This window comes from Myotis davidii, unplaced genomic scaffold (genome assembly GCF_000327345.1).
Source record: "Myotis davidii unplaced genomic scaffold, ASM32734v1 scaffold1527, whole genome shotgun sequence".
NCBI lineage: Eukaryota > Metazoa > Chordata > Mammalia > Chiroptera > Vespertilionidae > Myotis > Myotis davidii.
In genome coordinates this window covers 181,509-207,896 of record NW_006298269.1, presented here as the reverse complement: position 1 = coordinate 207,896, position 26,388 = coordinate 181,509, and the positions used below count along the sequence as shown (strand labels likewise).

General features: G+C 40.5%; 1 protein-coding gene across 3 annotated transcripts in view; it reads right to left on the bottom strand.

The window, feature by feature from the left end:
• The window catches only part of ATP6V0A1 (ATPase, H+ transporting, lysosomal V0 subunit a1), a 52,974-nt gene that overhangs the window by 15,664 nt on the left and 10,922 nt on the right, over positions 1–26,388 (bottom strand). For 2 of the 3 annotated variants that reach the window (XM_006773870.1, XM_006773872.2), the window contains exons 3-17: positions 25,095–25,173; positions 23,375–23,472; positions 22,696–22,824; positions 16,805–16,908; positions 16,364–16,490; positions 14,331–14,413; positions 13,195–13,288; positions 10,699–10,911; positions 8,653–8,803; positions 6,448–6,587; positions 5,980–6,134; positions 5,470–5,560; positions 1,777–1,895; positions 1,019–1,235; positions 546–653 (exon numbers count right to left, since the gene is read on the bottom strand). In XM_006773870.1, the coding sequence (XP_006773933.1) occupies positions 546–653; positions 1,019–1,235; positions 1,777–1,895; positions 5,470–5,560; positions 5,980–6,134; positions 6,448–6,587; positions 8,653–8,803; positions 10,699–10,911; positions 13,195–13,288; positions 14,331–14,413; positions 16,364–16,490; positions 16,805–16,908; positions 22,696–22,824; positions 23,375–23,472; positions 25,095–25,173 (1,908 nt within the window). The remainder of the gene's footprint in view (positions 1–545; positions 654–1,018; positions 1,236–1,776; positions 1,896–5,469; positions 5,561–5,979; positions 6,135–6,447; positions 6,588–8,652; positions 8,804–10,698; positions 10,912–13,194; positions 13,289–14,330; positions 14,414–16,363; positions 16,491–16,804; positions 16,909–22,695; positions 22,825–23,374; positions 23,473–25,094; positions 25,174–26,388) is intronic. The other variant, XM_006773871.1, reaches the window with a different exon arrangement.

Sequence of the window (26,388 nt, the reverse complement as noted above, 5' to 3'; positions counted from 1 at the left end):
TGTGTGTGTGTGTGTATAGAATTCACATGCACACATACATTAAGTAAACACAAGTATGTATGCTGCTTTTTAAAAAGAAAAAACAACATGCTTCAAGCCAAATCTTTCCCCCGGATGTTTTGGTTGGTGAGAGCATCTCGATCTTATTTCAAAAGAAAATGTCTCAGTTGTCAGCCCTGTGGCTGCCCAGCCAAACCACACGAGTGGGTTCACACGGCTGCAGCTCTTGCTGCTTTGTTGTGTCTGATGCTGCATCTAGACAGGCCCAGACCTGGGTTTTGCTGAGCACAGCATGAGCAAAGCATGACCAGGAAAGGTAAACACTTAGGACTTATTCTCTATACCCGAGCTACTAAGAGCTGAATCCAGATGTCCAGGCAACAAAAACACTTTTTGATTTCAGCAGGTCCAGTGCTCATGCTGGGATATGACACAAATGCACTTTAAGAGTATATAGACTTATGCACAATTCATTAGATCCAATAAGGAATTGTCTTGATCTTAAAAAATTATATAGTAACTTTCAGCAACAGAAATATACCCACCAAATGCTTCCTCCTCAAATACTGATGGCGAAGGACCAGAGGTTTAAACAGGAGCATCCATGGTACACACAGCAATGCGACCACAACTAGGAAACACTGAACTCCTTTCTGCAAAGAACAAGGCACATCACATTAATCAAACATGCAGTTTCCACTTCCAGCACAAATTACCCCCCAAACAGTACTCTCTTACTGACTTGTGAACAATGATATCCAGATTCTCAAAATAATTAGCAGATGTGGCAAAGCCCAGGAATTGTCCCATAGGACGAGTTATTATTCTACCCTTTCTGATACAAAAATTCTAGTAGACCCTCCCAAGTAAGGAGGACAGGCTGAATTTAGATCTAGATGCATGAATTGAAAACCAAATCCTACAGAAAGGGATTTAAGTTTTTTTCAGGGTAACAGAAACATCTAACTTCCTGACCTAGGATAACCACCTAAGACAGTCCACTTCTGGGCTGACGCACCTGCCCAGAATATAGCATTGAATTATGAATGTCCTCGTAGTTAAAGACGAACATGTTTATGAAATGGATCAGAAGGCTTGGTGCTTTCTCAGATGTAAAAGCGTCATAAGCCGTCCACTTGTAAAAAATAAGGATAACCAAGTAGCCAAACAAAGAGGTCATGAAGATTATTTCAGGAATAAACCCGAAGTAGATATTCAGGGGCTTCTTGAAATAGCTAAAAAGGAAGAGAGAAAAAAAACGTGAGAAGTGAACAGACCCAGGGCCACCCCTACACCAAGTGGAGCCCTCACTAAATTTCCTCCTATGGCTCCCTCAATTCTGTCTTTATTCCTTTAAGAAGCAAGAGCCAGAAGCACTGGAGGCAACAGAGACAAACAGGATTAACGCTGACTTCCAAACTTTTGGACCTTGAACAGTTCCAGTACCATCCTCTCCATTCTCCCATGGGAGAGAGATTGGAAAATCTAGTACATTCCAAGACACAGTTCAAAATTTCATGCGAGTTACACATCAAGGAAAAAAAGTAATTCACTCATTTTGATGAAAATTACACTAGGTTCTCTCAAAGATCTTCACTGCAATTGTAAATTTTTAAGGGACTAATATTAAGTAAGCCCCATTTCTTAAAAGCACTTTTTTAAAACACAGAACAGGGTTCTGAGTTACTAATCCCTCCCCCAAAATGCCACAAATTTCTTAGGCAAAAGCATTACCTAAACTATGCACATTCTTATGACAGAAACAGAGTGACTCACATGTGGTTGAAAAGGCTCAGACCTACTCCAAACATCATGTGGATGATACCAAGGATAACGGACATCTTCATCTTGAAGGAGTTGAGGAAGGTCAGTTTATTAGTAGCAATGTTCCAAATCTGTCACAACCCAAGGAAACAAAAGGATATTACAAAGAGTGCTCCAATGGAAAAATAGTCACCCATTTAAAAAATAGGGTTGTTTTTTAATTATGGAAAATTCTAAACACATTCTTGAGTAGAGAGAATAGTATAACAGACAACTCCCACATGGACATCACATATTTTCAACAATTATTATTCACCTATGCACTCTTGGTCAATCTGGCTCCATCATACCCCCAACCCACTGCCCCCCACCTCCATATTATTCCGAAGCAAAAATCCAGGTACCATATAATTTTACTGTAAATATTTCAGTGCAGATCTCTAAAAAGGATTCATTTCAAGGACATTACCACAATACTATTGTCACACCCTAAAACAGTAACAATGATTCCTTAATATCATGAAATATATAGTCAACATTCAAACTTCCCTGGATTGTGTCCAAATGCTTTTTTTTTTTTTTAATTTTATTTTTTATTACAAAGGGAATTACATATGTGTCCATTTTTCCCCCCGCCCTAGACAGTCCCCTAGCCGCGCCTATCCCCCAGTGTCTTATGTCCATTGGTTATGCTTATATGCATGCATACAAGTCCTTTGGTTGATCTCTTACCCCACTACCTCCCGCCCCCCAACCCTCCGTAGCCTTCCCGCTGCAGTTTGACAATCTGTTTGAGGCAGCTCTGCCTCTGTATCTATTATTGTTCAAAAGTTTATAATGGTCTCAATTATCCATGAATAAGTGAGATCATGTGGTATTTTTCCTTCATTGACTGGCTTATTTCACTTAGCATAATGCTCTCCAGTTCCATCCATGCCATTGCAAATGGTCAGAGTTCCTTCCTTTTTAGAGCAGCATAGTATTCCATCGTGTAGATGTACCACAGTTTTCTAATCCATTCATCTACTGATGGGCACTTAGGCTGTTTCCAGATCTTAGCTATGGTGAATTGTGCTGCTATGAACATAGGGGTGCATATATCCTTTCTGATTGGTGTTTCTGGTTTCTTGGGATATATTCCTAGAAGTGGGATCACAGGGTCAAATGGAAGTTCCATTTGTAGTTTTTTGAGGAAACTCTATACTGTCTTCCATAGTGGCTGCACCAGTCTGCATTCCCACCAGCAGTGCACAAGTGTTCCTTTTTCTCCACATCCTCTCCAGCACTTGTCGTTTGTTGATTTGTTGATGATAGCCAGTCTGACAGGTGTGAGATGGTACCTCATTGTTGTTTTGATTTGCATCTCTCGGATGATTAGTGACTTTGAGCATGTTTTCATATGTCTCTTGGCTTTCTCAAATGCTTTTTAATAACTCATTTATTCAAAGTAAGGTCCAGACAAGGCCTATACACCGTGACTGTTGATATAGCTTTAAAGTCTTAATCTATAGGTTTTCCCTCCAGCTCTCATTTTTTATTCCTTACAAAATATTTGTTGAAGAAATTGGGTCAGTTTTCCGGTTATGTGTAGATGTTTCCACAATCTTGTGTTTTACTGATCATGTCCCTGCTGTGCTGTTGGTCCATCTACTTTTTTTTTTTTAAGAAGCTTTATTTGTTTATTTTTAAATATATTTTTATGATTTCAGAGAAGAAGGGAGAGGGAGAGAGAAACCATCAATGATGAGAGAGAATTATTGATCAGCCTGCACTCCCCCTACTGAGGACTGAGCCCGCAACCCAGGCATGTGCCCTTGACTGGAATCGAATCAGGCCCATTTAGTCCCGAGGCGGACACTCTATCCACTGAGCCAAACTGGCTAGGGCAGTCCATCTACTTTTAAAATATTAATTGCCTTAAGCTTTATCCCCTAAGGCCTGGATGCCTGTAATACTTTCCTGACAGTTCTGCTGCCAGATAACATGGCCATCAGATAACATTTCCTAAATTGTGACTCTGACGCAGTCATTTCCCTGAGCCAAAACCTCCCCCTGAATCCCCACCATCATCTCTAGGCTAAAGTGCAAAATCTGTAGCCTGACAAGCAGGATCTTCTACCATCTAGCCTGGCATCATTTTTTTCTGAACTGGACTCTTCGTGAAGCTGATTCTCAGTGACCTCTAACCTGAAAAGTTGTGACTTGTTCTCTCTCCAGCCCCAATCTCACCTGAAATTCAGCTCTGCAACTCCAGCTGCCTGACAGACATTTTTCTGAGTGTCCCCCACAGTCACTTCAAACCCAATATCTACCCTGTAAGTATCCAATGGGATATCTACAAAAAAAACTTTGTAACCACAGAAACTATATAAATGTGCTGAAATATTATTAGACTCTAAACTACCTAAGGACAGGAATTATGTCTTAAAGTTCTGTGTTTCCCCCGGAAGGCACTATGCCTTGCAGACAATAGGGATTCATAAACATTTGTTAAGTGCATATGTAACATGCTATTAAACTTCTCCAAGCCTGTTTCCTTATCTGTATAATAGAGATAGCATCATCTACCCGATAAATTAAGGATAAATCAGATATGCTGAGGGCTCAGGACATATTTCTGGCCCATAGTAAGCATTGCAGTAACATTAACTTCTATAATAATTAAAATAATCAACTCTGTATCTCCCCACATTTTTTTTTTTGCAAACACTTCTCCTCACCTAACAATCTGAAGTATTTTTAAAGGCAGATTATTTCCCATTTTATTTATTATTATGAGAGAGAATCATGGATCGGCTGCCTCCAGCACTCCCCACCCCACTAGGGATCAAGCCCGCAACCCGGGCATGTGCCCTTGACTGGAATTGAACCTGGGACCCTTCAGTCTGCAGGCTGACGCTCTATCCACTGAGACAAACCAGCCAGGGCTCCATTGATTTTTAGGGAGAGTAAAAGAGAGAGGGAAAGGTAGAGAGAAACATGGATGTAAGAGAAACACATCGATTGGTTGCCTCCTGCAGAAGCCCTGATCAGGGCCTGGGTGGGGGAGGAGCCTGCAACGAAGGTATGTGCCCTTTACTGGAATTGAACCCTTTGGTCTGCAGGCCAATGTTCTAGCCACTCAGCCAAACAAGGTAGGAACAATTTATTTCCCATTTTAATAAGAAACCTTAATCTCTCTGGGCCATAATGTTTCCCACCTGAAATTTTATAATCGTTACTGTCTAACACTTATTCTTCAGTTCCTCTACCCCCTTTTTAGGCACACAAAACAAAAGATTTAATCACACTTATTTGCCTAAGTATTTGAAAAAAATAATTAAATTCTGGGATAAGTTCTTATAGTATGTAAAGATAAGAATAGAAGTTGAAACCCAGAGGGAAGAGCTATTTCTGTTCTGTGAAAAAGACAAACAAATTAAGTTAAATAAATTAAACTGGGAAGAAGTCTTGAAAATCAATCTCCCCAGAGTAAATATTACTAACCACCTCTGAAATTAGCAATGCAGGAAAAATTATTTTGGCTTCCCAAGGCACTTGGGTCTTTTATGGCTTTGAAATACACTGAACAGATAAACCAAGGTTTTCCAAAAATATATATGTCAACTAAAAACCAAATAACTATTTATCTTCACTTTATTCTCTCACTTTAAGGTAACAATTTAACATTTTAGTGTTAGATATATAGGAAAGAAGTGCTCTTACTGGATCGATGCCAAAAGGGTATGGTCCACCAAAAACTCCAGGGACAGCTGGGTCCAACTGGAGCACAGGGTTCCCCCGAAGCGTCTCCTCTCTAAATTAGGAGAAAAGTCGCATTTATTTTTTTATCAACAGAAACTGACCCCAAAAGAAACTACTCTAGCTATCTCATCTCTTCAATAAAAAGAACAGGGACGAGCATCTGAGATGAGAGGGGATCAGAGATAACAACAACAACAAACTTAAACACATACACACAACCAAGTAGGGAATTTGGAGAATCTGCTTTTAATGTATAAAAAGAACCAATGTGCCTATTTTAGCCTCAGCTCCTTGAGACTGCTGAGCAAACCACAAAGTTTGTGGAGGATAAATAAGAGGAGACGCTGCATTCTTCTGAAATAGACATCGCCAACCAGCTCCTAAAGAAGTGTTAGTTTACCACTTGTCTGGAAAATCAGAGGTGAACATGAAAGGAATAAGCTTTGACTTTTAGTTTCTTTTGCAACTTACGTCCAATTAGATATGAACATTGGCCGTACGCTCCAGGACGATCCAAAGATATTGAGAGACTTGGAAAAGCAATCGTTGTAGATGAGGCCAGTGTAGATGGAGAACACACCCATCAACAGAATAATGTACCGTCCGCTGAACACAGTGCTAAACATCTGGGAACCAGAAGAAAGAAGTCAATGAAATGTACTTGCTGTAGCTCATGTTGGGATAATGTTGTTTAGAAAACACTTTACCCTTCCCTTCATACCACTTAACCCCAGCCTGGGTCAGAGAGCTTGAAGTAAAGATCAAAATACAATGCAAATAAGAAATTCACTTTCACAGTATGTGGTCTCTTTAAGTGTTAAAATGAATATAACTTCTCTGTAAATTCATGACAGAAGACTTCCAGATCATAATTTTCATAATGAATGCTTGAGGAATTATAAAATTTCAGTCTACTGCAAGATATAACTTATACATTACCTCATTCTCATTCTTCTGGGAGAGGATCCGGCTCTCCCTTAACACCATCCATACAGCAAACAGGGTCATCAAAATGCCATGGCCAAAGTCCCCAAACATCACAGCAAATAGGAAAGGGAAAGTGATGATGGTATATGGAGCTATAAAGAAACCAAAGGATGTCAGATGGGTACCAGACTTACTGGGATGATCACTTAGTAAGGTGTATAAATGTCTAATCATTATGTTGTGCACCTGAAACTAATATAGTGATGTATGTCAACTGTAATGAAAAAATTAATTAATAAAAAAAACAAGGAGGAGAGAATGGGCGATATCTATAATACTATCAACAATAAAAAATATCCTATATAATAAAAGCCTAATATGCTAAGTGTCCGGTCATCCATTCAATCAATCAAAGCATAATATGCTAATGATATGCTAAGGCAGCTCAACTGCTCACTATGACATGCACTGACCACTAGGGGGCAGACAGTTGATGGTCGACCAGTCGCTATGACGTGCACTGACCACCAGGGGGCAGATGCTCTGACTAGTAGGTTAGCTTGATGCTGGGGGGAGACTGATCTGCTCAGCCAGAAGCCAGGCTTATGGCTGGCGGCGCAGTGGTGGTGGCAGCGCTAAGGATGTCTGAATGACAGCTTAGGCCTGCTCCCATAAGCTGTCAGTCGGACATCCCCCGAGGGCTCCCAGACTCCGAGAGGGCGTAGGCCACGTTGAGGGACACCCCTACCCGCTCCCCCCCGCAGTGCATGAATTTCGTGCACTGGGCCTCTAGTATTAAAATAAAGCAAAGAGGGGCAGAATGGGGACATCTGTAATAGTGTCAACAATAAAAATAAAGTAAAAATTTTTTTAATTAAAAAGAAAGGAGGAAAAAGACAAAGCACAGAAAACTGTAACAATTCCCAACCCATCACATTCCTCTCTGTAAGCTAAGGTCAATATAAGGTGACTTTGCACTCCCAGAGAAAATCTTCCCTGGCACTGCGCACCTCACCAAGTAGCTCTGAGAACATCTGAGCTACAGCTAGAGTTTGAAACAAAGAACACAGGAAGTGAAAGCTTTGCCTCCAGCACTGGCAACAATGTGGTTTGTTCTCTAATTCCTTTTTTCTTCTCCGTGGGACACTGCTCCTGGAGCAGGCAGCTTTCTTCTCTGTGCAGCAACCATTTCCAGCTGAATAAAGCTCCTGGGTGAGCAGGAGAAAGCCCAGCACCCGGGCAAAGCAGGTCCGGAAGAAGGCTCCAGCTGAAAATGAATTCTGACTCTTGACTTAATAATTAACTCTCCAAACAGAGGAGAAATCTGCTTTGTGCCTAACATGGTCAATAATTGCTATATTTTCTCTAACCTGGAACAGGGAAGCCATTTTAAAATGTCAGATATCTTGGGGGAAAAACTTTTGCCTAAAGCAGTTCCTACAAATGGTGTGCTAGAGAAAGCCAGATGTTTTATATCTGTAAAACATACACAGAAAAATCCGATCCACAGAGCTCATGCCTATAAAACCACCTCTTTTTTTAATATGTAGGATTTTTCTCCCTTTGATGGGAATTTGAATGAGGTAATTTCTATAATTCTTTCAAATTTTAATAATAAAAATTATGAAAATTTTACACAGTCAAATTTTGCTTCATAATCAACGAAGTTCTCCAAATAACCTGTTCTGTAAAAATCAGAGAACAGGAGTTAAATGGGCACCTCTTCACAGGAGCTACACTCGTGCTGTGGTCTTGACATCTTTCGTGTTAAGCCAGTTGTTAACAGCATTTAAAGTGAGGCATTAAAAGATAAAACAAACAGCCGGCCGGCGTGGCTCTGTGGTTGAGCACAGACCTATGAACCAGGAAGTCATGGTTCGATTCCTGGTCAGGGCACATGCCCATGAGTTGTGGGCTTGATCCCCAGTGTGAGGTGTGCAGGAGGCAGCCAATCGATGATTCTCTCTCATCACTGATGTTACTCTCCCTCTCTCACCCTCTCCCTTCCTCTCTGAAATCAATAAAAAATATATAGGCTCTAGCCCCAGTAGGAGGCTTGCAGGAGGCAGCCAATCAATAATTCTCTTTCATTGATGTTTCTATCTCTCTCTCTCTCTCTCTCCATCTCTGAAATAAAAAAAAAATATATTTAAAAGTATATATATGACAAGCAAAAAATAAAACCTCTGGAGGGAAATGATGCAAGCTTTTTTTTACCTGGATTTATCTCTCGGTAAGTTCCAATTCCATAAGCATCTACTATGTTCTGAAAGCCATATGTGAACTTGTTCGTTTTGTTATAGGTTGGGGGAGTCTGGTTTGTCTGCATCCTGTTCAAAATGGAGGGCACGGTGGACCCACTGTGCTCCTGGCAAACATTAAGCACATATATCAAATTAGGTCATGCTCCTAAATGTGGTGATCTTACACAGGCATGCATATTATCAAAACCCATCCACCTGTATGCATAAAATGTGTGTATTTTATTTCATGTAAATTGTATCTCAATCTTCCCCAGTCTTTGGGGAAACTGAAACTAGGTATAAAATTTACAATGAAAGATTTAAATTAAGTCTTGGGAAGAAAATCCTTACTGTAAAAAAACGTTTAATTCTAAAATGAGTAACTGAAATAACCATGGAACCTCTTTCTTTGGAGACATCCTCACCTGCCTTCCTAGGACTATCATTGTTCTCTCCTCTGTTGATGGAGGAAGCAACGCACATTCTCTGACTTTCCTCCCTCACCACCTGCTCCAAACTCCCAAATCCTTGCGGTCTAGCTGAGCACACTTATTCAAGTGGCTGCTGGTCACCAGATCCAAAGGTCTTTTCTCCCACGTGCAAGCCCCTGACTCTGTCTGGGTGAAACCTCGATTCCACCAGAGTCCCCTCCTGCTCACTAACCACGCTTTTTATGTCTTTGCTGGCTTTCCTCCTCTGACTACCCCCAAACAGTGCAGGGCCCCCAAGGTCCCGTCTTTAGCTTCCTTACTTCCCTTCTTTGCGGTCTCACTCCCTTCCAGGCTCATGAATCCACATCCTTCAATGTGCCTTTTCCATCAAGAACCTGTCCTATTACCTGGTGACATTTCCGTGTGGACTTCTGTCCAGCCTCTCGATTTGATTGAGACTGAACTTACCATTTTCCCCCTAAGTTTCTCTTGCTGAACTTTTACTTCCATTAATGGAACCATTATCCTACCAGGCACCCAGCTTTGATGCCTCAGAAACATTTATGTTTATTTCTTCTTGTACTGCTCCCACACGTTGCTAAAAACCAAGTTTACCTAATTGGTTCTTCCTTCAGAATGTCTCACAAATTCATCATTATTTTCTTTTCCTATTGTCAGTTCTTACCTCAGGGACCCTTACAGTTTACTTCTCTGTGTTTAACGTAACTTCCTAATTGACCCCCACCTATAGACTCTCTACTCCCCAATCCAACCAAGATACTATCAATCGGTTACTCCTTTAAAACTGCTTTGGTCATGTCCTTTCACTGCTAAATAACTTCTACAGCCTCTCCATTCCTTTTGAAATAGAATTTAAAAAGTAATCTGGTGTTTTAAAACCTTTCTCAATTAGGTTCTACCTAATCACGTTCACATCCTAGTATTTCAGTTTGCCCATTCTAATCCCGTTTTTGCCCAACCATGAATGTCGTACTGTACTTCCTGCCTTTGTCCATATTTTCTTCTCATCATTGTAAATCGACATCTCGCCCATTCTTCAAAGCCCCAGTGCCACCTTCTTGAAGCTTTTGTTCAATCATCTGAGTTGCATATACCACTCTGAGTACAGACTGTCTTCTGTACAGTCGGACTGTATGTTTGCCTGTCAGCCTCTCCAAGGAAATTGTAAGGTAGTTGAGGGCTTATTTTTTACTAGTACATCTCTAACTAGATCAGCGCTTTGAACAGAGCAGTACTTCTAACTACTAAGTGAGTCAGTCTGCCAGGGTCATCCTACAGGTTATACTAATGGACCGAGAATGTGGATTAGGAAATTGACATTGTGGTCATGAGCTACCCTGAAGAATCATAGATACATGATTAAGTTATTTAACCTTTTTTTTAAAAGTACAATTTCCACATTTGGAAAAAAAGGACATATATGCAATATGCATTGTCAGGACACAAGATGTGTATATTGAAGAACTCTGAAGGTAAAAATGCCATAAAAATGTGGATAGTTAATGTTACTGTTGATGGGAACCTCTTTTCTTAGCTATAGGCTGCACTGCTTGCTGTGGGGGACTCACCGTGCCCCTTCTGAGTGCAAACTGGATGGAGTCAAGTTCAGTGACAGGGCACCAGACCTCTGCAATCAGACACTTCTGGGTCACGTCTATGTTGCACAGGTTCAGGGTGTGGTAGATGGCCTTCATCTTCCGCACTTTGATGAACCAGACACGGATGTTCTTAGCAGCTGCCTGCAGAACCCTCTGGCGGTGATCCTCCGTTTGATTCAAAACCTTTGAGAGAGAAAGGAACATGGGAGGGATCCTTCTAACACCAGTCTTAAGTCTCAGGATATGAATGGCAAAAGGCACAACTTTCTGAGAAGGGTTGCTGGGAATCTGTTTTGTTTTTGTTTGTTTTTTCTTCCTTTGACTAGAATGACTTTTTTTTAGGGGTCAAATTACAAGAAATTAGAGTTCTAGTTACTAACATTTGTTTTTATTTAGCTCCAAGCTCAAAAGAAGCCTGATAAAATGGTTTCTACCTTTACACTATACCTTTAATCTTACCACCAAATCTATGGCACAACAATGTAGGTCATTGGCTTTTACTTGGCCCATTAAAGAGTGGTGACTTTCCAGGTGGAGCCTGTAACTCAGACTCAAAGAAGTCAGCATCACAGGTCCAGATGTTGACAAAGCAACAAATCCACACTGAAGAAGAGCAAGCTGCCGAATCCCCTGAACGTAAGCCAGCAGCAGGGAACGATGGGAAAGAGGCATTGCTGAACACCACTGTCTGCCTATGCCAAGGGAGGCCCATAACCGGAGACAGGAGACACTGGGGTCAGGAGGATCCAGAACCTTTAGAGGAAGTTAGCCTGCCACATACCACTGTCATCACCGGGCAGATAAGGCTTTATGTTCCTGTGAGGCTGGAGGAGTGGGGTAGGGGTGAGGGGCTGTTTCAGTGCTGATTCTTTAGAAACCAGGACAGAGTTCCTCAGAAGAATCACATTTGCCAAGACGACAGTGTGAGAATGGGGCAGGGACACTTTACAGTTACTGCCGTATTTACCAGCAAATATTTAAGATTTTAATAGCAGAAAAGAGGCTAAGCCAAAATTGGACAAGCAACCTGCCACTAACATTTCTGCAAGAAAATCTATCTTAAATCTCTACATTATTTTGAAGAGGAAAAAGCTATATACTAATCATTTTAGCACAAGTGTCCATCATAGTCCTTCAAGTCAGTTCAGAAAAAAGTAGTAACTACTTCTTGACAAACTTTCTTGAGCAGTAGAATGTGACTTACATAGAAAGGTTTTAAAAAAAGCTGGCCTGGCTGGTGGCTCAATGGTTAGAATATTGGCTGTGGTACCAAAGGGTCTCAGGTTTAATTCTCAGTCAAGGGCATGTACCTAGGTTGCAGGTTTGATCCCCAGCCCCAGTTGACGTGTTTCTCACATATTTCTCTCTCCTTCTCCCTTTTTCTCTCCCTCCCTTTCTCCCTTCCACTCTCTAAAAATTAATGGGGAAAAAATATCCTTGGTTAACTCTTAAATCACTTGAGAATAAAGGAACAAAACTACTTTTTCTCCTCTGGCTGTTGACAATTTCACAATTACTATTACGACTTCTGGGAAGCAATGTCCTATTTGCTTTTTTCTTTACCTATCTCCCACCCCCTGGTATTCAATTTTAAAGTTTCAGTTCAGTTCATGTGGGTTGCACCTGCTCTTTAAAATCTACCCATAAGCCTGGGAGGGGATAAGACAGTCCTAGAACCCAGAACATACTAATATGGCCTATGGTCCACCAGCAGTTTGGGTTAAACAGTTAAGAATATCTCAAAGGAACTGGAAATAGGTCAAGTCGGTGGGTCACATACAATGGGGGTTAGAGGGAAAGATGAAGTTGAAATGGGAATTACAACATATCTCTGATAATTTTGCCACTGGAAAGAAATGCCTTTGGGATTGGCATGTTTATTAATGTTTCAAGGGGCACTCATCACATTTTTTCAACAGGAAACAACACTCCAGCTGGCCACCCTTTTCCTTCCATGTACCCATAAATCACACACACTGTGATTTTGGGAAAATCTAATGCAGTCTCTTCCTGGGTACAAGGGTTACACCAGGACACTTTGGCTAGACTGTGTGGTTGATATCCAGGTGACCAGAGGGATACACACCAAGCGGCTGAGAGTGGCTGCCTCTGGAGGTAGAGAGTGTGTGTGTGAGACAGGGTGGAACTGACTTTGTATATACTTCTGTATTATTTGATTTTTTTTTTCTTAACTAAGCATACTTTTGACTCATGATGAGGAGAAATGAATACTCTAAGCAACAGTGATTTCGGATGCATAGCATTCCTGTCTCCTTTGAGAATGATTAATGCTTTTTTGGAGCAGTCATTCCATGAAACTTTTCCCCAGCTCCCAAGGAGACGTTTCCTTTTTTGGTTTCCTGAGCTACTGCAGGTGCCTAATAAACTGTTTGTGCTTCAAGGAAGGAGACTGGCCTTCTATTTCAGTATCACACAAAAACAAATTCCCGTCAGCCCTCTGAGTACCATTTGGAGATCCTCAATCCTGGTGTTAACTCCAGAAGCCATTTCCTTCCTCTCCTGGGGTGTCTCAGGGCAGGGATAGAGAGAGGCCCGGAACCTAAAACATACAGACACAGCCTGAGGAACACGGATATTTCTTAACCTGTCCAATTTAAATAATCTCAGGAAGTAATCCTAATTTACTAGTAGGATTCAGACTGGTGTAATAATCAATAATAATTATTTACGGTAAGTAGCCTACAGATAGAGCAGTAACATTTGAACTATCTTGGTATTCTCTGTAGCTATTAAATTTCCTTAGATTATAAAAACAAAACCAGCCCAGCGGTGTGGCTCAGTGATAGAGCATCCACCAATGAACGGGAGGTCACAGTTTGATTCCAGTTGGGGCAAATGCCCAGGTTGTGGGCTTGATCCCCAGTAGGGGGGCATGTAGGAGGCAGCCCATTGATGACTCTCTCATCATTGATGTCTCTCTCATCATTGATGTTTCTATCTCTCTCTCCCCCTCTTCCTTCCTCTCTGAAATCAATCAAGATATTTAAAACAAACAAACAAACAAAACAGTAATACAAATTATATTAGGAAAAATGGCACTGAAGAAAGATCTTACGGGCAGAATTTCAGAAAAGTGGAAGGGTATGGTGCCTGTGGCACACTGCTGGATACGCAGAACCACTGTCCTAGAACAATGTAGCATTTATAAATTATGAATCCTAATTACTTTTTTCCAAGAAAAGGAAATTGTGTTGTGTTTAAAAAAATACATGTGTATTGATTTTAGAGAGAGAGGAAGAGGAAGAGAGAGAGAAACATCGATGTAAGAGAGAAATATCCATTGGTTGTGATCAAACTTGCAACCTGGGTATGTGCCCTAATTGGGAGTTGAACCTATGACCTTTTGGTGCACAAGATGACGCTCAAACAACTGAGCCACATCGGCCTGGGTGGAAATTGTGGTTTTGACAGCACTTTAAAAACTGAACTTGGGCCATTTCTAAGTGTTTAAAACAGCCCCAACCTTATTAAAAGATGTATTCACCATGTGAAGGTAAAGTAAGGGTTTGTGTTTCACTATTCTATAGTCTAAGACTTAGGAGAGTTCGCCTGCACCCTCAGGGGAGGCACGTTTCTCTTACCCTTCGCAGATTTTCTTGACCCTGTTTTTCAGCTGATCACCTTGGAAGAAAATGATGAACACAGACTTGTGCACGTAGTCGCCCTAGGCCCCAAACCGAAAACCAAGACTTCAGACTTGTAACCCAGAAAAAAAGTCTTAAGTAACTTACTTTCTTGGTGATACAGGAGCAACAAAAATTCTTTGAGGATACGGCAACCGTGTACTTGAACCACTATCCTCCATCCATTTCTTAAGCTCCACTACAAGAACATTTGCCCTGTAATTACTAAGTCACAAAAAACTTCCTGTATGTGCTTTTACACTCAACCAGGGGCTTGACACAGACTCTAAGACAGGGGTGGGCAAACTTTTTGACTCGAGGGCCACAATGGTTGTGTTTTTTTTTTTTTTTTTTTTTTTTTTTTTTTAGTTTTATTCATTTCAAACGGGCCGGATCCGGCCCGCGGACCGTAGTTTGCCCACGGCTGCTCTAAGATGACCTTCTCTTAGTACAACTTAGCCCTATTTACCAATTCCACTTTAAATCTTCTATTGCCTGAAAGCTATAAGTACAGAGAAAGAGAAGAAAGACATTCCTGTCTGCTCCCATGCTTAGAAATTCCCAGATAAAGAGAACTGGATAACTACAAGGGACCGAGTAGTTGGGGAGAGTGTTGATGTAGAATTTCATGATTCATTCCGACTTAGACTTTAGGGGACAAGGCAAAACACAATCCATTCCAAATACCAAGTTTACACTTGAAGTATGGAAGGAATAATGAGAAAAATAAGCTATACTGAGTGTTGACCAAGATTGTCTCTATTTTCTCATATTCCTATGGAGCTGGTTGAATAAGAAAACAAAACTTTAGAAGATAAAAGGGGATGACGAGTGAAGCAGATAAGGCTTAAGACTTAAATTCCTAAATCCTCTAGAAATAAACTGGTGCACATTCTTGGTGCAGCTGCTCTGCTGTAGCTCCGAGATACCCAGGCACCCTTTCCTCAATTTGTTGATAAAATGGTTTCTGTTGCCCAGACACTTGGCCGAACATTCCTGAGAACAGGTCCACATTAGGTGTGCCTGCACATCACAATGTCTTCACAACCCGAGGCCAGCCTCAATAAGACTGTACGACTGCTCCTCTGGGTGAGGGGACTCACCATAACCTAAGTGTCACTATGCTCCTACTCAACACTGAGGATAAAAGTCATATACTCTCACTGGATCATTTGTAGCTGCAGGACCCACCCACTCTGAGAAGTCTCAATCTCTCTTCTTAGGACAAAGGATACTAATTTAAGAAATCCAAAAGATAATTTAGAACAACAAAAAAACAACAACTTTAGGCTTCTAAATAATACTAACACAAAAGTGAAGTAAATTTTTTTGCCGAACATTTAATCTTCTTTGCTTGTGATCCCTGAAATCAGAACTCACCATACTTAATATAGGTTTACGTTAAGAATTCTGTCCCACTATGTCAAATGCTACGATGTTATGCTATTCTTACTTTCCAGAGCATTGGGTGGGAAGATCATCCTACCTTCACAATATGTATTTTTAAACTAAGTTTCTAAATCTCCTAACAAACAAGTAGACAATAAAAAACCTTACCAACTAAAATCTCATCAACTTACAGAGATCCACAATGTAGGAACTCTCCTTTTTACATACTGATATTACCAAACTGGGAACCAGATGTCTTACTTTAAGCTAACTTTCATAGAAGGTTACTTTTTTGTTGGTCCCAGATAAGTAACACAAAACATATAAAGCTAAAGGTTAAAATAACTGGAAAAAAAATTTACATTCAAAATAATACACAGGCATAGCTTTAAAATGTACATGTATATATCATATATAGATCATATGTACACATATGATGGCAGTTAAGAGGAAAAGAGCCGTCTCTGAAATTCCCAGATCAAAGCCGGGATGAACGTAAGGGCTCCTTTGTGGCAGGTTCAGAGTCAGGGGGCACGAGGCTGCTCCTGCTCTGAACTCCCTTTACAAGACCTACTCCATGGGACACAATGTCCTTGTCTTACAGTCACAGGATCCTCCAGGGGGTTCTCGATTTCAGCCTGTCGCAGGAACACATTCCCCCGGCACACCCGCCAAAGCATGCGCTCAAAAGTAGGGATGCGCTCCCGGTTAATCACACCAGCCACGAAGCTGTGGGAAGAAGAGCCAGGTTGGGAAATCTATCCCATGCCAGGGGATGGAAGGCTTTAAGACAAAGAAGGAAAGTGAGGAGAGGTACGAGGATGACAAACATGATTACACATTGTTATGTCAAAAAAACTAAAGTTTTATTCTGGTCCCAGAAGAGAGTTGAGAGAACACAATCCAAATCAACTGAGGAGCGCCTCTCAACAGGCTCAGAGGAGAGTGCATTCTGGAAGCAAGTAAAGGCCAACCTTTGGCTCTTCTGAACAGTAAAAATGAACTTGACCCCACTGAGTATGGAGGGTTGAAGTGGTACTTACCCGAGTCTTAAAGGTGTGCCTCTTCCTATCTCACTTGGCTCCAAGAGGGATGAGGACTCTTCCAACAGGTCTGGATCCGCCATCTGCTGATGATGCAATTCAGCCTGAATTCACAAATCAATTAATATCTAATGAAAATAGTTAGTGGCATGCAGGGAACGAGGAACCAGGAGATAAGTTCAGAAAATAAAGATGAGAAACAAACCACCAAAAGAGAAGATGTACCCACAAAAAGAAGAACAATAAGGAAAGAAAACAAAGAAAAGAAACAAGAGGGAAAGAAAGCATAATTGTCCCAGGAAATCATCTGGGGAAATGGTTTAAGAAATAAGGAATAAAAAAAACAAAAACAAACATTAAATGATGGTGACATGTATAAATCTTACTTGGTGGAAGCCATTTTTTCTCTTATATTTTCCTAAATGAGCCATGAAAGTACCAGGAAATACCTTTTCATGTGGATAGAAGCTGAAGTGTTTCTTCCTTTTGAGCAAAAAGGAGGCAGCTCAGCCGACTCTCAACATCCAATTTCCAGGCAGTTACAAACTAGAATTGTCCCTGCGTGAGAATGTGAAAGATGGAGGCTCTTTTTCCAAGGAAGAACGCAAGGCAGCGTCACTGTCTTAACCACAGTGTGTGATCTGGAGGGGAGGCCTCTCCAGATACCTCGGATTTCTGTGCTCTTAGAAATGCAGAATGTGAGGACTTTCAGCCATTGCATAAAATGCTCCATGGGACGTAAGGAGTATTTCTTTCTCCAAAAGGATAAGAAGTACAATAGCTGGACAGGCCTGGGCCTCCACCGTATCCATAAAGGGAAGAAAAAGTGAAAACGTATTGGAATGTTGTAGCTTCTGAGCAGGAATTGAGGAATATTAAAAAGTTCATGTAGGCTTTACAGTTGCAGGATTCTTGAGTTAGCTAATCCAATAATCGGAATCAAATGCAGTGAAGAGAGTAGAGATATTAGGCCAATACACAGTGTGTGGGCTAGTTTAATGGTTTAGATTTAAAATGATTTCCACCATGACAGTTTATACAATGAAATGAAGGAGGAAAGGGACCTTTTAAGATGTGCTACGTCTATATTTCCTAGCCTCTCTTTACACAACACTTCTTTCCTACCACCTTTTACTCCCATCAGGAAGGGAAGCTGCCCTAAAAAATAAAGGCCAATTGATTTCTCCACAGCCTGACCTCTCCAACTTTAATATCCATGCACTTCTTGTTTGACAAAACAAAGAAAAAATCAGTAAAATTGTTCTCCATCATTTTCATTCCAAATTTCAAGATTCTACTCCTGTCAACCCATTATAAACAAAAAAAACCTCATGGGAATGTCAAGTGTAAGTCTGAAAGCCTTACTATGTGAAGGCAATTGCTTTGAGAAGTAAAATTTTGAAAGCGGGATCAACTTTGATATTTTTTAACAAAGGGAAGGGCAGAGAAATACTGTCATGGGATTTGGAAAAGCTTAAGATGAGATAATGGGCCACAGGTTACCAGCTGCTATCAAATGGCAGTTCAGAGGTTCTTCTTGTTTCTACTTAAGGTCAAACCAGCTCACTACAAGCCACAGGCAGTTTATTTTGAGGATCCAGATGACTTCCACATTTCAATGTGTTCTTGGAATGTCCCTCAGCAAAAACCAGTGAAACTTACTGCTATTCACAAGATTCCTGCCTACTTCCCTGTACGGTTCATAAGACTTGGTTTAAATAAACCCTAAAGATCAGACTCAAAGCCAACATGTACTCTAAGGGGACAAAGATGAAACAGCAATTAGACCACTCCAAAGACTGTATCTGGGACTCTCTCGGTATATAAAAAAAAAAAACAGAATTAAAGTTAAATAGAAACTTGCAATAAGCTTCTAATTCATAATTACACTATTTCATACTTACAAATCCCAAGTCTTGCCCTGTCCAGGTGAGCCGCTCCATTGGTTGGAGCATCGTCCCATGCACCAAAATGTTGCAGGTGCAACTCCCAGTCAGGGCATATACTTAGATTGTGGGTTTGATCCCTGGTCAGGGTGCACACAGGAGGCAACCAATTGATGTTTCTCTCTCTAAAATAAAAAACAAAAAACAAACAAAAAATAAAACACACATATCCTCAGGTGATGATTAAAAAATGGAAAAAAATCCTAAGTCTTAGAGAGGAAAGTAAAAGATTTTTAAATAAAATAATCGTGCCTCGTGAGAAAATAGGATGACCAGAACCACTAACTGAAGGCCTTTAAGGCAATCTCTAAAACCATGTCGTCAAGTAGCAAAATCCTAACTGGGTTCTCTAGTAACAATAACGACCTGCCAATGTTCCTCTAAGTTACTTGCTATGCCCTCTGGCTTACCCCCTGCCCCAATTAGAACACTGAAACCATGCCTTGAAAAAAGAAGTAGCAGAGCTTCAGTAGGTCTATTTCTACTCTTAAGTATAAGCAGCACAAGTCCAGTTCAAGCTACTTTAGTTACCAAGAGCAAACACTTTTACTTCCATCTATGTTAAGAAAGAAATTACACTCCCTTCTTCTCTCTCTAAAAATCAATTTAAAAAATAGAGATAGAGAGACAGAGAAAAAAGAGAGAGCGAGAGAGAGTGAGAGATTACACTTTATCACCTAAGTTATTTACCCAAACCCCAAAGGAGATGGCAGATGGGAAAGAAAAGTAAAGAAAGCAAATGAATGAAAAACTCAGGAGGAAAAGAAGGCAGGGATCTGCATGCCATTAACCATTACTTTTCCAGTCTTCTTTACGCTCTCATATGTTATGGTGCTTATGGTAAAGATGCAGAGAAATCTCTCCAGCTCTTACAGCTCTGCATAAGCAAGAAGACTGAGAAAAGGATAATCATTAACAAGTCATATTAAATGCTCTGGATAAGAAATGGCTAAGTCAAATTTGTAATCATCTTAAATCATAAGAATATTCAATGTGTTTATCTTTCCCCTTATACACCCCTCACCAATCAGAACCCCTATACCAAAAGATGGGAATCATTCTCTGATTTAGCCATTGTCTGCTAACTCATTATTACAAATCATTAATCATATTCACCAAAAAGAAGGCTTTGAAACTGGTAGTGTTTTAGGCCATTTGCAAACCTTCTAGTTGTAGGCATAGAAGATAATCTCATGAAAAAATCTATGTTTCCAAGATTTGAGGGCCTCAAGTTTCCTTATCTTTTGCATTCTTTAAGTGTGTCTTCCACGTGCGCACGCGCTCACTCTGTGAGGTCTGGTTTCCTGTCATGGCCTGGACACCTGAGGTTGCTGTGTAGTGGCAGCAGGGCAAGGGCTATTGAAAGGGACCTGGCCGAGGTTACGAGCTAGTGGCAAGAGCAGGCAAGGCACGGACGGTGCAGTTGCAGAGAAAAGGCGGAGTGGTTCTTGCCAGATTTCCTGCGCTGCGGTGAGGGTGCTAAGAATGAGAGGGACTGATAACGAAAGCAGCGGAAGAACCTCTCATAGCCAAGGCCTTGTGTTCAAAAGTGAACACCTCACCAAAGATTGGGCATGAAGGTCATGAAGATTTAAGCCTGCCTTCTCAGCAAGGGCTTTTCATGTTTAGACTTATTAAGCACAAAGAAATTTCAAAATCCATAACTTATGATTTTAAAATCTTAGGTCATTTTTCCATTGTTCCTTTTTATATTTTTACTATTTTTAAAAATTATAACATTAAAGTTTTAATAACTATTTCCCTTAAGGGAGTCCATTTGTCAATCTTTATTCAGAATTTCTCCCAGAATGAACTAGACTAAGAAGCCCATTTCAATTCTTAAATTTGGGAGGTTATGGAAGACATTTTCATACTTTTCAGCAACATCTGAGCAGTAAACAAAAGACTATATCAAAAGGAAAAAAGAGGAGGGGGGGGAGGGAAAATTAAGTCCTAAATGATGCTAAAAGTAGCTGAGCTTTGATCCTGAGACCAGGTTTATATTGCATCTGTGGGAAGCAGCTTGAACACATTTAGAAAAGCACACATCTGGGAGCACTGGAGGCACTGTGTCCGGGATGTTTCCTCATAATTACGGATATGCTCCTTGAGCATAGGGACCAGGTCTTACTCATCTCATTGTCTCACCAAAGGTAGGTGGTTTATCAATGTTCAGTGAATTAATGAAGATAAATACAATGTGTAGGCAGTGAGCATACTGGAATTCCAGATTACTTGTTCATTAAAATCATATGCCTAAGTGGTCATATGCCTGTTGCAAAAGACCTGAAACACTTGTCATGAGTTAATCACACTGTCCCACACCCTCTAATGCGACGATAATTGCGGACTAGTGAAAGAAGTTATCAGTGGTCTCAAAATTCTCAGCTCAGTCAGCAAGCTGAATATTCACACCGAACCTCTCTTGATAAATACTGCCAGATTCTAATCCTTAGGAGGGCCAGGCAATTAAATTCATAAGACCTTTCCCCTTTTCCCTCGCCCCAGCAGATCTTTTTAATTAGCATGGCTTCTCTAAGTCAAAGCCTTAGCTATTGAGGAATGTATCACATCTTCAGCTGACTTTCTCTAGCCCAGTGGTTCTCAAACTAGCCTGCCTCCCGATGATCTTATGAAAACAGATTGCTACGCCCACTCTCAGACTGGTAATTTGCATTCTGACAAGTTCCCATGCAAGGCTGATGCTGCTGGTTGGAGAACCCCTATTCTAGTATAAGAACAGTGGGAAGTTGTTCTTTCTCCAAAACACAGCTATTAAAAATGGAACTGAGAACAAGAGCAGATACTAACTAAATTGGGCCTTCTATTTTTTAAAAGTTTTGCCACACAAGAAAATTTGTTTTGAACAAAGGAAATAAAGAACTTTATGGGAAGGCACACTGAACGGTGTCCAGAACAATCTCTGAAGTGTCTTATGTTGCTAAGCAGGGGCAAAAACACCTGTAAAAAAGAGAATTATCCAGCCTGGCCAGTGTGACTCAGTTGGTTGGGCATTGTCCCCGTGCAGGTTCGATTTCTGGTGAGGGCACATGCCCTGTTTCAGGCTTGATCCCTGGTAGGGGGCATGCAGGAGGCAGCCAATGAATGTTTCGCTCTCACATTGATTTTCTCTTTCTCTCTCCCTCCCTCCCTCTCTCTCTAAAAATTAATAAAAATATTAAATTAAAAAAGAGAGAATGACCCATATTTTAAGCCATCAGAAAAATCACGTCCAGGCTGAAAACTAAGACTCCTTCCCAGGTTTAATTAGGAGAAGGAAGCTTTCTGAAAGCCTTGCTCCAAATCCCTCCCACGGGGGCACCTCAGCAAGCTGCTGGCAACTTAGTCACCTACATTTCTAATCCAGGACCTTATTAACATTTTTCCCTACCTGGTAATGCGGTTGAGTTTATATGAAAATCCAGGAATTCCAAACAAGCATCCTACCAATATTTCCATATAGTATTTAAAAAAAATTAAAGTGTGATATGTGCTATCTAAAGTAGTTAAAAGTGTGCTTGAAGGTTGATGGGCAAACATAGAAATAAAATTAAAATTTGATGACAAAAGGTTTGGAGATTAAACCTTTGTTATAATTTCACATGTAACTGAATGTTTCTTGTTGCTTTGACTTTAACCTTAAACATTTACTTACCTTAAAATAGAATGTAAAAATTTTAACTATGTTAATACAACTATTGTAGGGTTCCTTTCCCCATCTGGAGATGAAAAATTACAGAAAATGCAAAAATATACAAAATTATGTCTGGCTATGTACTGCATGAAAAATGGAACATAATCTGACAGTTCTTCAACTAAAACAGGGTGTGAAGATGGTATTGCTTTCAAACTAGCAAATTAAAATAATTACTGGAATAAAAATATGGCCCACTTGTGCAGGTGTAACACCAGCTGCTCAATTACTAAAAGAAATAATAGTCTGACCTCATCGAAAAACTGCTGAGTTTTGCGAAGTATAAATTTTAATTCAGTCAGTTCCAGGAAGTTTCTCTTCAGAGCTTCCTGGTTGGTGTTGATTTCCTTCAGTTCATTTTCAATCTTCTCAAAATTAGCCTATAAAAAAGAAAAGAAATCAAACTATTAACTCAAACTAAGCTCAATGAGCTTGCTCTGAAAGGCATGAATTCATCTATCCAACAGAACTCTAGCTACTATGACAGATATCTTATATCTACCCTGCAAATACATGATTTTACCAGGGCAATTTTCTTCATTCAAATTTTTGTTTAAATCATCTTTGTTTATATATTCTATTATACCCTTGGTTGAATTCTCAGGAGACTTCAGATGGATAAAATAAATATTGAAATCCACTGGCTATTCATTTATTTAGTCAATGAGATTAATAAATTACTAGATAAACTGACATTAATCCAATATGGTTTCAATAAGCCAATAAACATTTATTTAGTGGCACATGACACTGTTCAACATGCTGTTCTATACCATAAAAAGGAAATTTCATTTTAATTCCAGCTACAAGAAACTTACATCAAAAAATAATGCTGACAAACACAGCTAGAATTACTCTACTCTCTATCCACTCAGAAATTTCTACATTTAAACAGCAAGACACTTATTTGGCATCCTCAGAATTGTTTACCTCTAAGTCAATCATGTCCCGGGGGAAGGGCACCTCTGGATTTTCGCCAGTGTCCATAATTGGGATATTAGCTTTTCTTATCTCTTTCTCAACAAATCCTAAAATGACAGAATCAAAACATTCATGTATAGCATATGCTTGGAATTGCCAATATTTCAAGGCGGAGGGGTGGAAAGAGATGCCAAGCCTGGCTAAAAAGCTTCATTCTACGAAAGATACTTTTATACAAAAGAGGCAGAATATGCAAATCCTTTTTTCTCTACATTCCTCGTCCTCCTACCACACAATCTCTAAAGCACAGCTTCCCCAAAGAGGGTTATCATTCCATCCTGTCTTCATTTCCTCTTCTGGTCTTCAAACTAGTCCAACCTGCTTCAGCCCTGCAACCTCTGTGACTGCTGCCCCAGAGCATGATGTCCTCATCACAAGCACTGCGTGCGGGCAGAGCAGAGCTATGGAAGAGCCAACTCAACAGACTATTTGACAACTGACACACTAGTGAGACAACTCCAGATCAAAAGGGTTTCAATACATTTAAAGGAAACAAAACAAATAAGAAGCAAGAGGCAGAATAAGGCTCCAAGACACCAGAAAAGAAAAGTGTTTCAGGTGACAACTACTGACTTTGTTTTTTAGGATGGGAACCAAATTCACCTATCAGCTAACTGAGAGCTGGCATAGTATACTAGCAAGACCTTGGGTTTTAGAACCAGACAGAACAACCCAATTCAAATACTGATTCCATCACGGTCACTTACATTCTTGGACCATGTCACTTAGCCTCTCTGATCTTTGGTTTCCTCACTTATTAAATGAGGTTAACACCCATTTTGAAGGGATGTTGTAAGAAATGAATGAAAGCAAGCATATGAACACCCTAACTCTCAATAGAGCCTTAAGTTTTAGTTTCTTCCCTCATACATAAATAGCGCAGATTGAAAGGTGGCTATGCTGACATCTAAAATTGATGGTGGTCTGGGTTCCATCCCTCAGAATTCTATAATGTAATCTATACTAAAAAAAGGGTATTATGCTAATTAGACCAGGAGACCTTCCAGGAAACCTTCCAGATAAAGTGGGGCCGAGGCAGAGGAGGTTAGGGGCGATCAGGCCAGGAGGGAAGGGCAGTTGGTGGCGAGCAGGCTGGCAAGCGGGGGGTGAGGGGGCAGTTGGGGGCAAGCGGGCAGGCAGAGTGGTTAGGGATGATCAAGCAGGCAGGCAGATGAGTGGTTAGAAGCCAGCGGTCCTGGATTACAAGAGGGATGTCCAACTGCCAGTTTAGGCTCGATCTCTATGGGCCTAAACTGGCAGTCAGACATCCCCTGAGGGGTCCCAGATTGGAGAGGGTGCAGGCCAGGTTGAGGGACAGTCCCCTCCCCCACATGAATTTCGTGCACTGGGCCACTAGTTCTGGTATAAAACCCTTCACACACACACACACACACACACACACACACACACACACACACACACACACAAAGCAGTGTTTTCAGCTTACAGCCCTGTCATCTCACACAAGGTTTCCATTAAGCATCACCAGGCCCAAACACCACAAAATCTACTTGTATACCAGAAATTCATCTTAACATCAGGATCACAAGATTTTTCCTCCTTTCTTTTTCTCCTGTAGGATTTCCTCCCTTTATTAAGAGCACTGGTGTCTCTAATTTAAGATAAATGACTCATTTTAGGAACACCATCAAGACCAAAATGCACATACGAAGCTTTCGATCCATTTCTTCACATCTTCTAACTTCATTCACAAATTTCCGCTGGAAAACATTCACATCTGGATTTAACTGCAAAATAAGAACACAATACCAAATATTCAAACACTGCGTCTATTTCCTCTGTTTCACAAGCAGCACATCCTGCAAAGTCAAAGCCTAGTGGGTCAATGCATGATGCAACACTAATAAAAACGGTCTACTGACCCACTTGGGAGCCAGCTGCACCAACTAAAATAAAAACCGCTTCCTTGCTCTGCAACATATTGAAATGGAGGCAAATTAGAGTACAAAATGCTCTTCCTAGGCCACAAGTCTCAGTGAACCCCCTCCTCCACCACCGCCAAATAGTGGGCCCACTAATATAATAGCTGCTCTGCCGGCTCTCCCTCTCTCCTTCTTCCCAATCAGAAGAAACAGGCAAACTTCTCTTGTTCTTCTGTTCCTGGTTCTTCACCTTCTAAGTGACAGGCTGGTTCATTCATCAAAGTAATTTTCAAAGCAATGTGAAATATAAAACAAGAATAAAACAAAAATTCCTACAGATTAAGAAACTTGCAATCTAGTACAGAGAAAACATGAACATAACCAATAAGATAGCATGTGATAAATTCCATAAAAGTAATAAAAATAAAGAACTACTATAGTTCCTTCTTCGATGTTTATGGAGCAAGCACCAAATATGTGCCATACACTGTATTAGGCACTTGTGAAAATATAAAGAATAAAATATGTCCTAATTTTTAGAAGCTCAATTTCACATATTATAAATACACTTTGTTGTGACAAATGCTATTAAAAAGTAAATAAAATATTGTCGGTAGTTTCTTATACAATTAAACATTCCTACCCACCACATGTCTGAGCATCTACTACTAGGTATTTGTGTAAGAAAATGAAAACACATTGACAGAGACTGTACAAGAATGTTCATAGCAGCTTTTGCATAATAGCTCCAAACTAGCAATGATCCAAATGTCCACCAATAGGAGAATGGATAAAGACATTGTGGTATATTCATACAATGGAATATTACTCAGCAGTAAAAAAGAATCACCTATAGCTATCCACAAAACCAGATAATCTAAAAAACATTAGGCTGCTGAAACCGGTTTGGCTCAGTGGATAGAGCATCAGCCTGTGGACTCAAGGGTCCCAGGTTCGATTCCGGTCAAGGGCATGTACCTGGGTTGCGGGCACATCCCCAGGGGGAGATGTGCAGGAGGCAGCTGATCAATGTCTCTCTCTCATCGATGTTTCTAACTCTCTATCTCTCTCCCTTCCTCT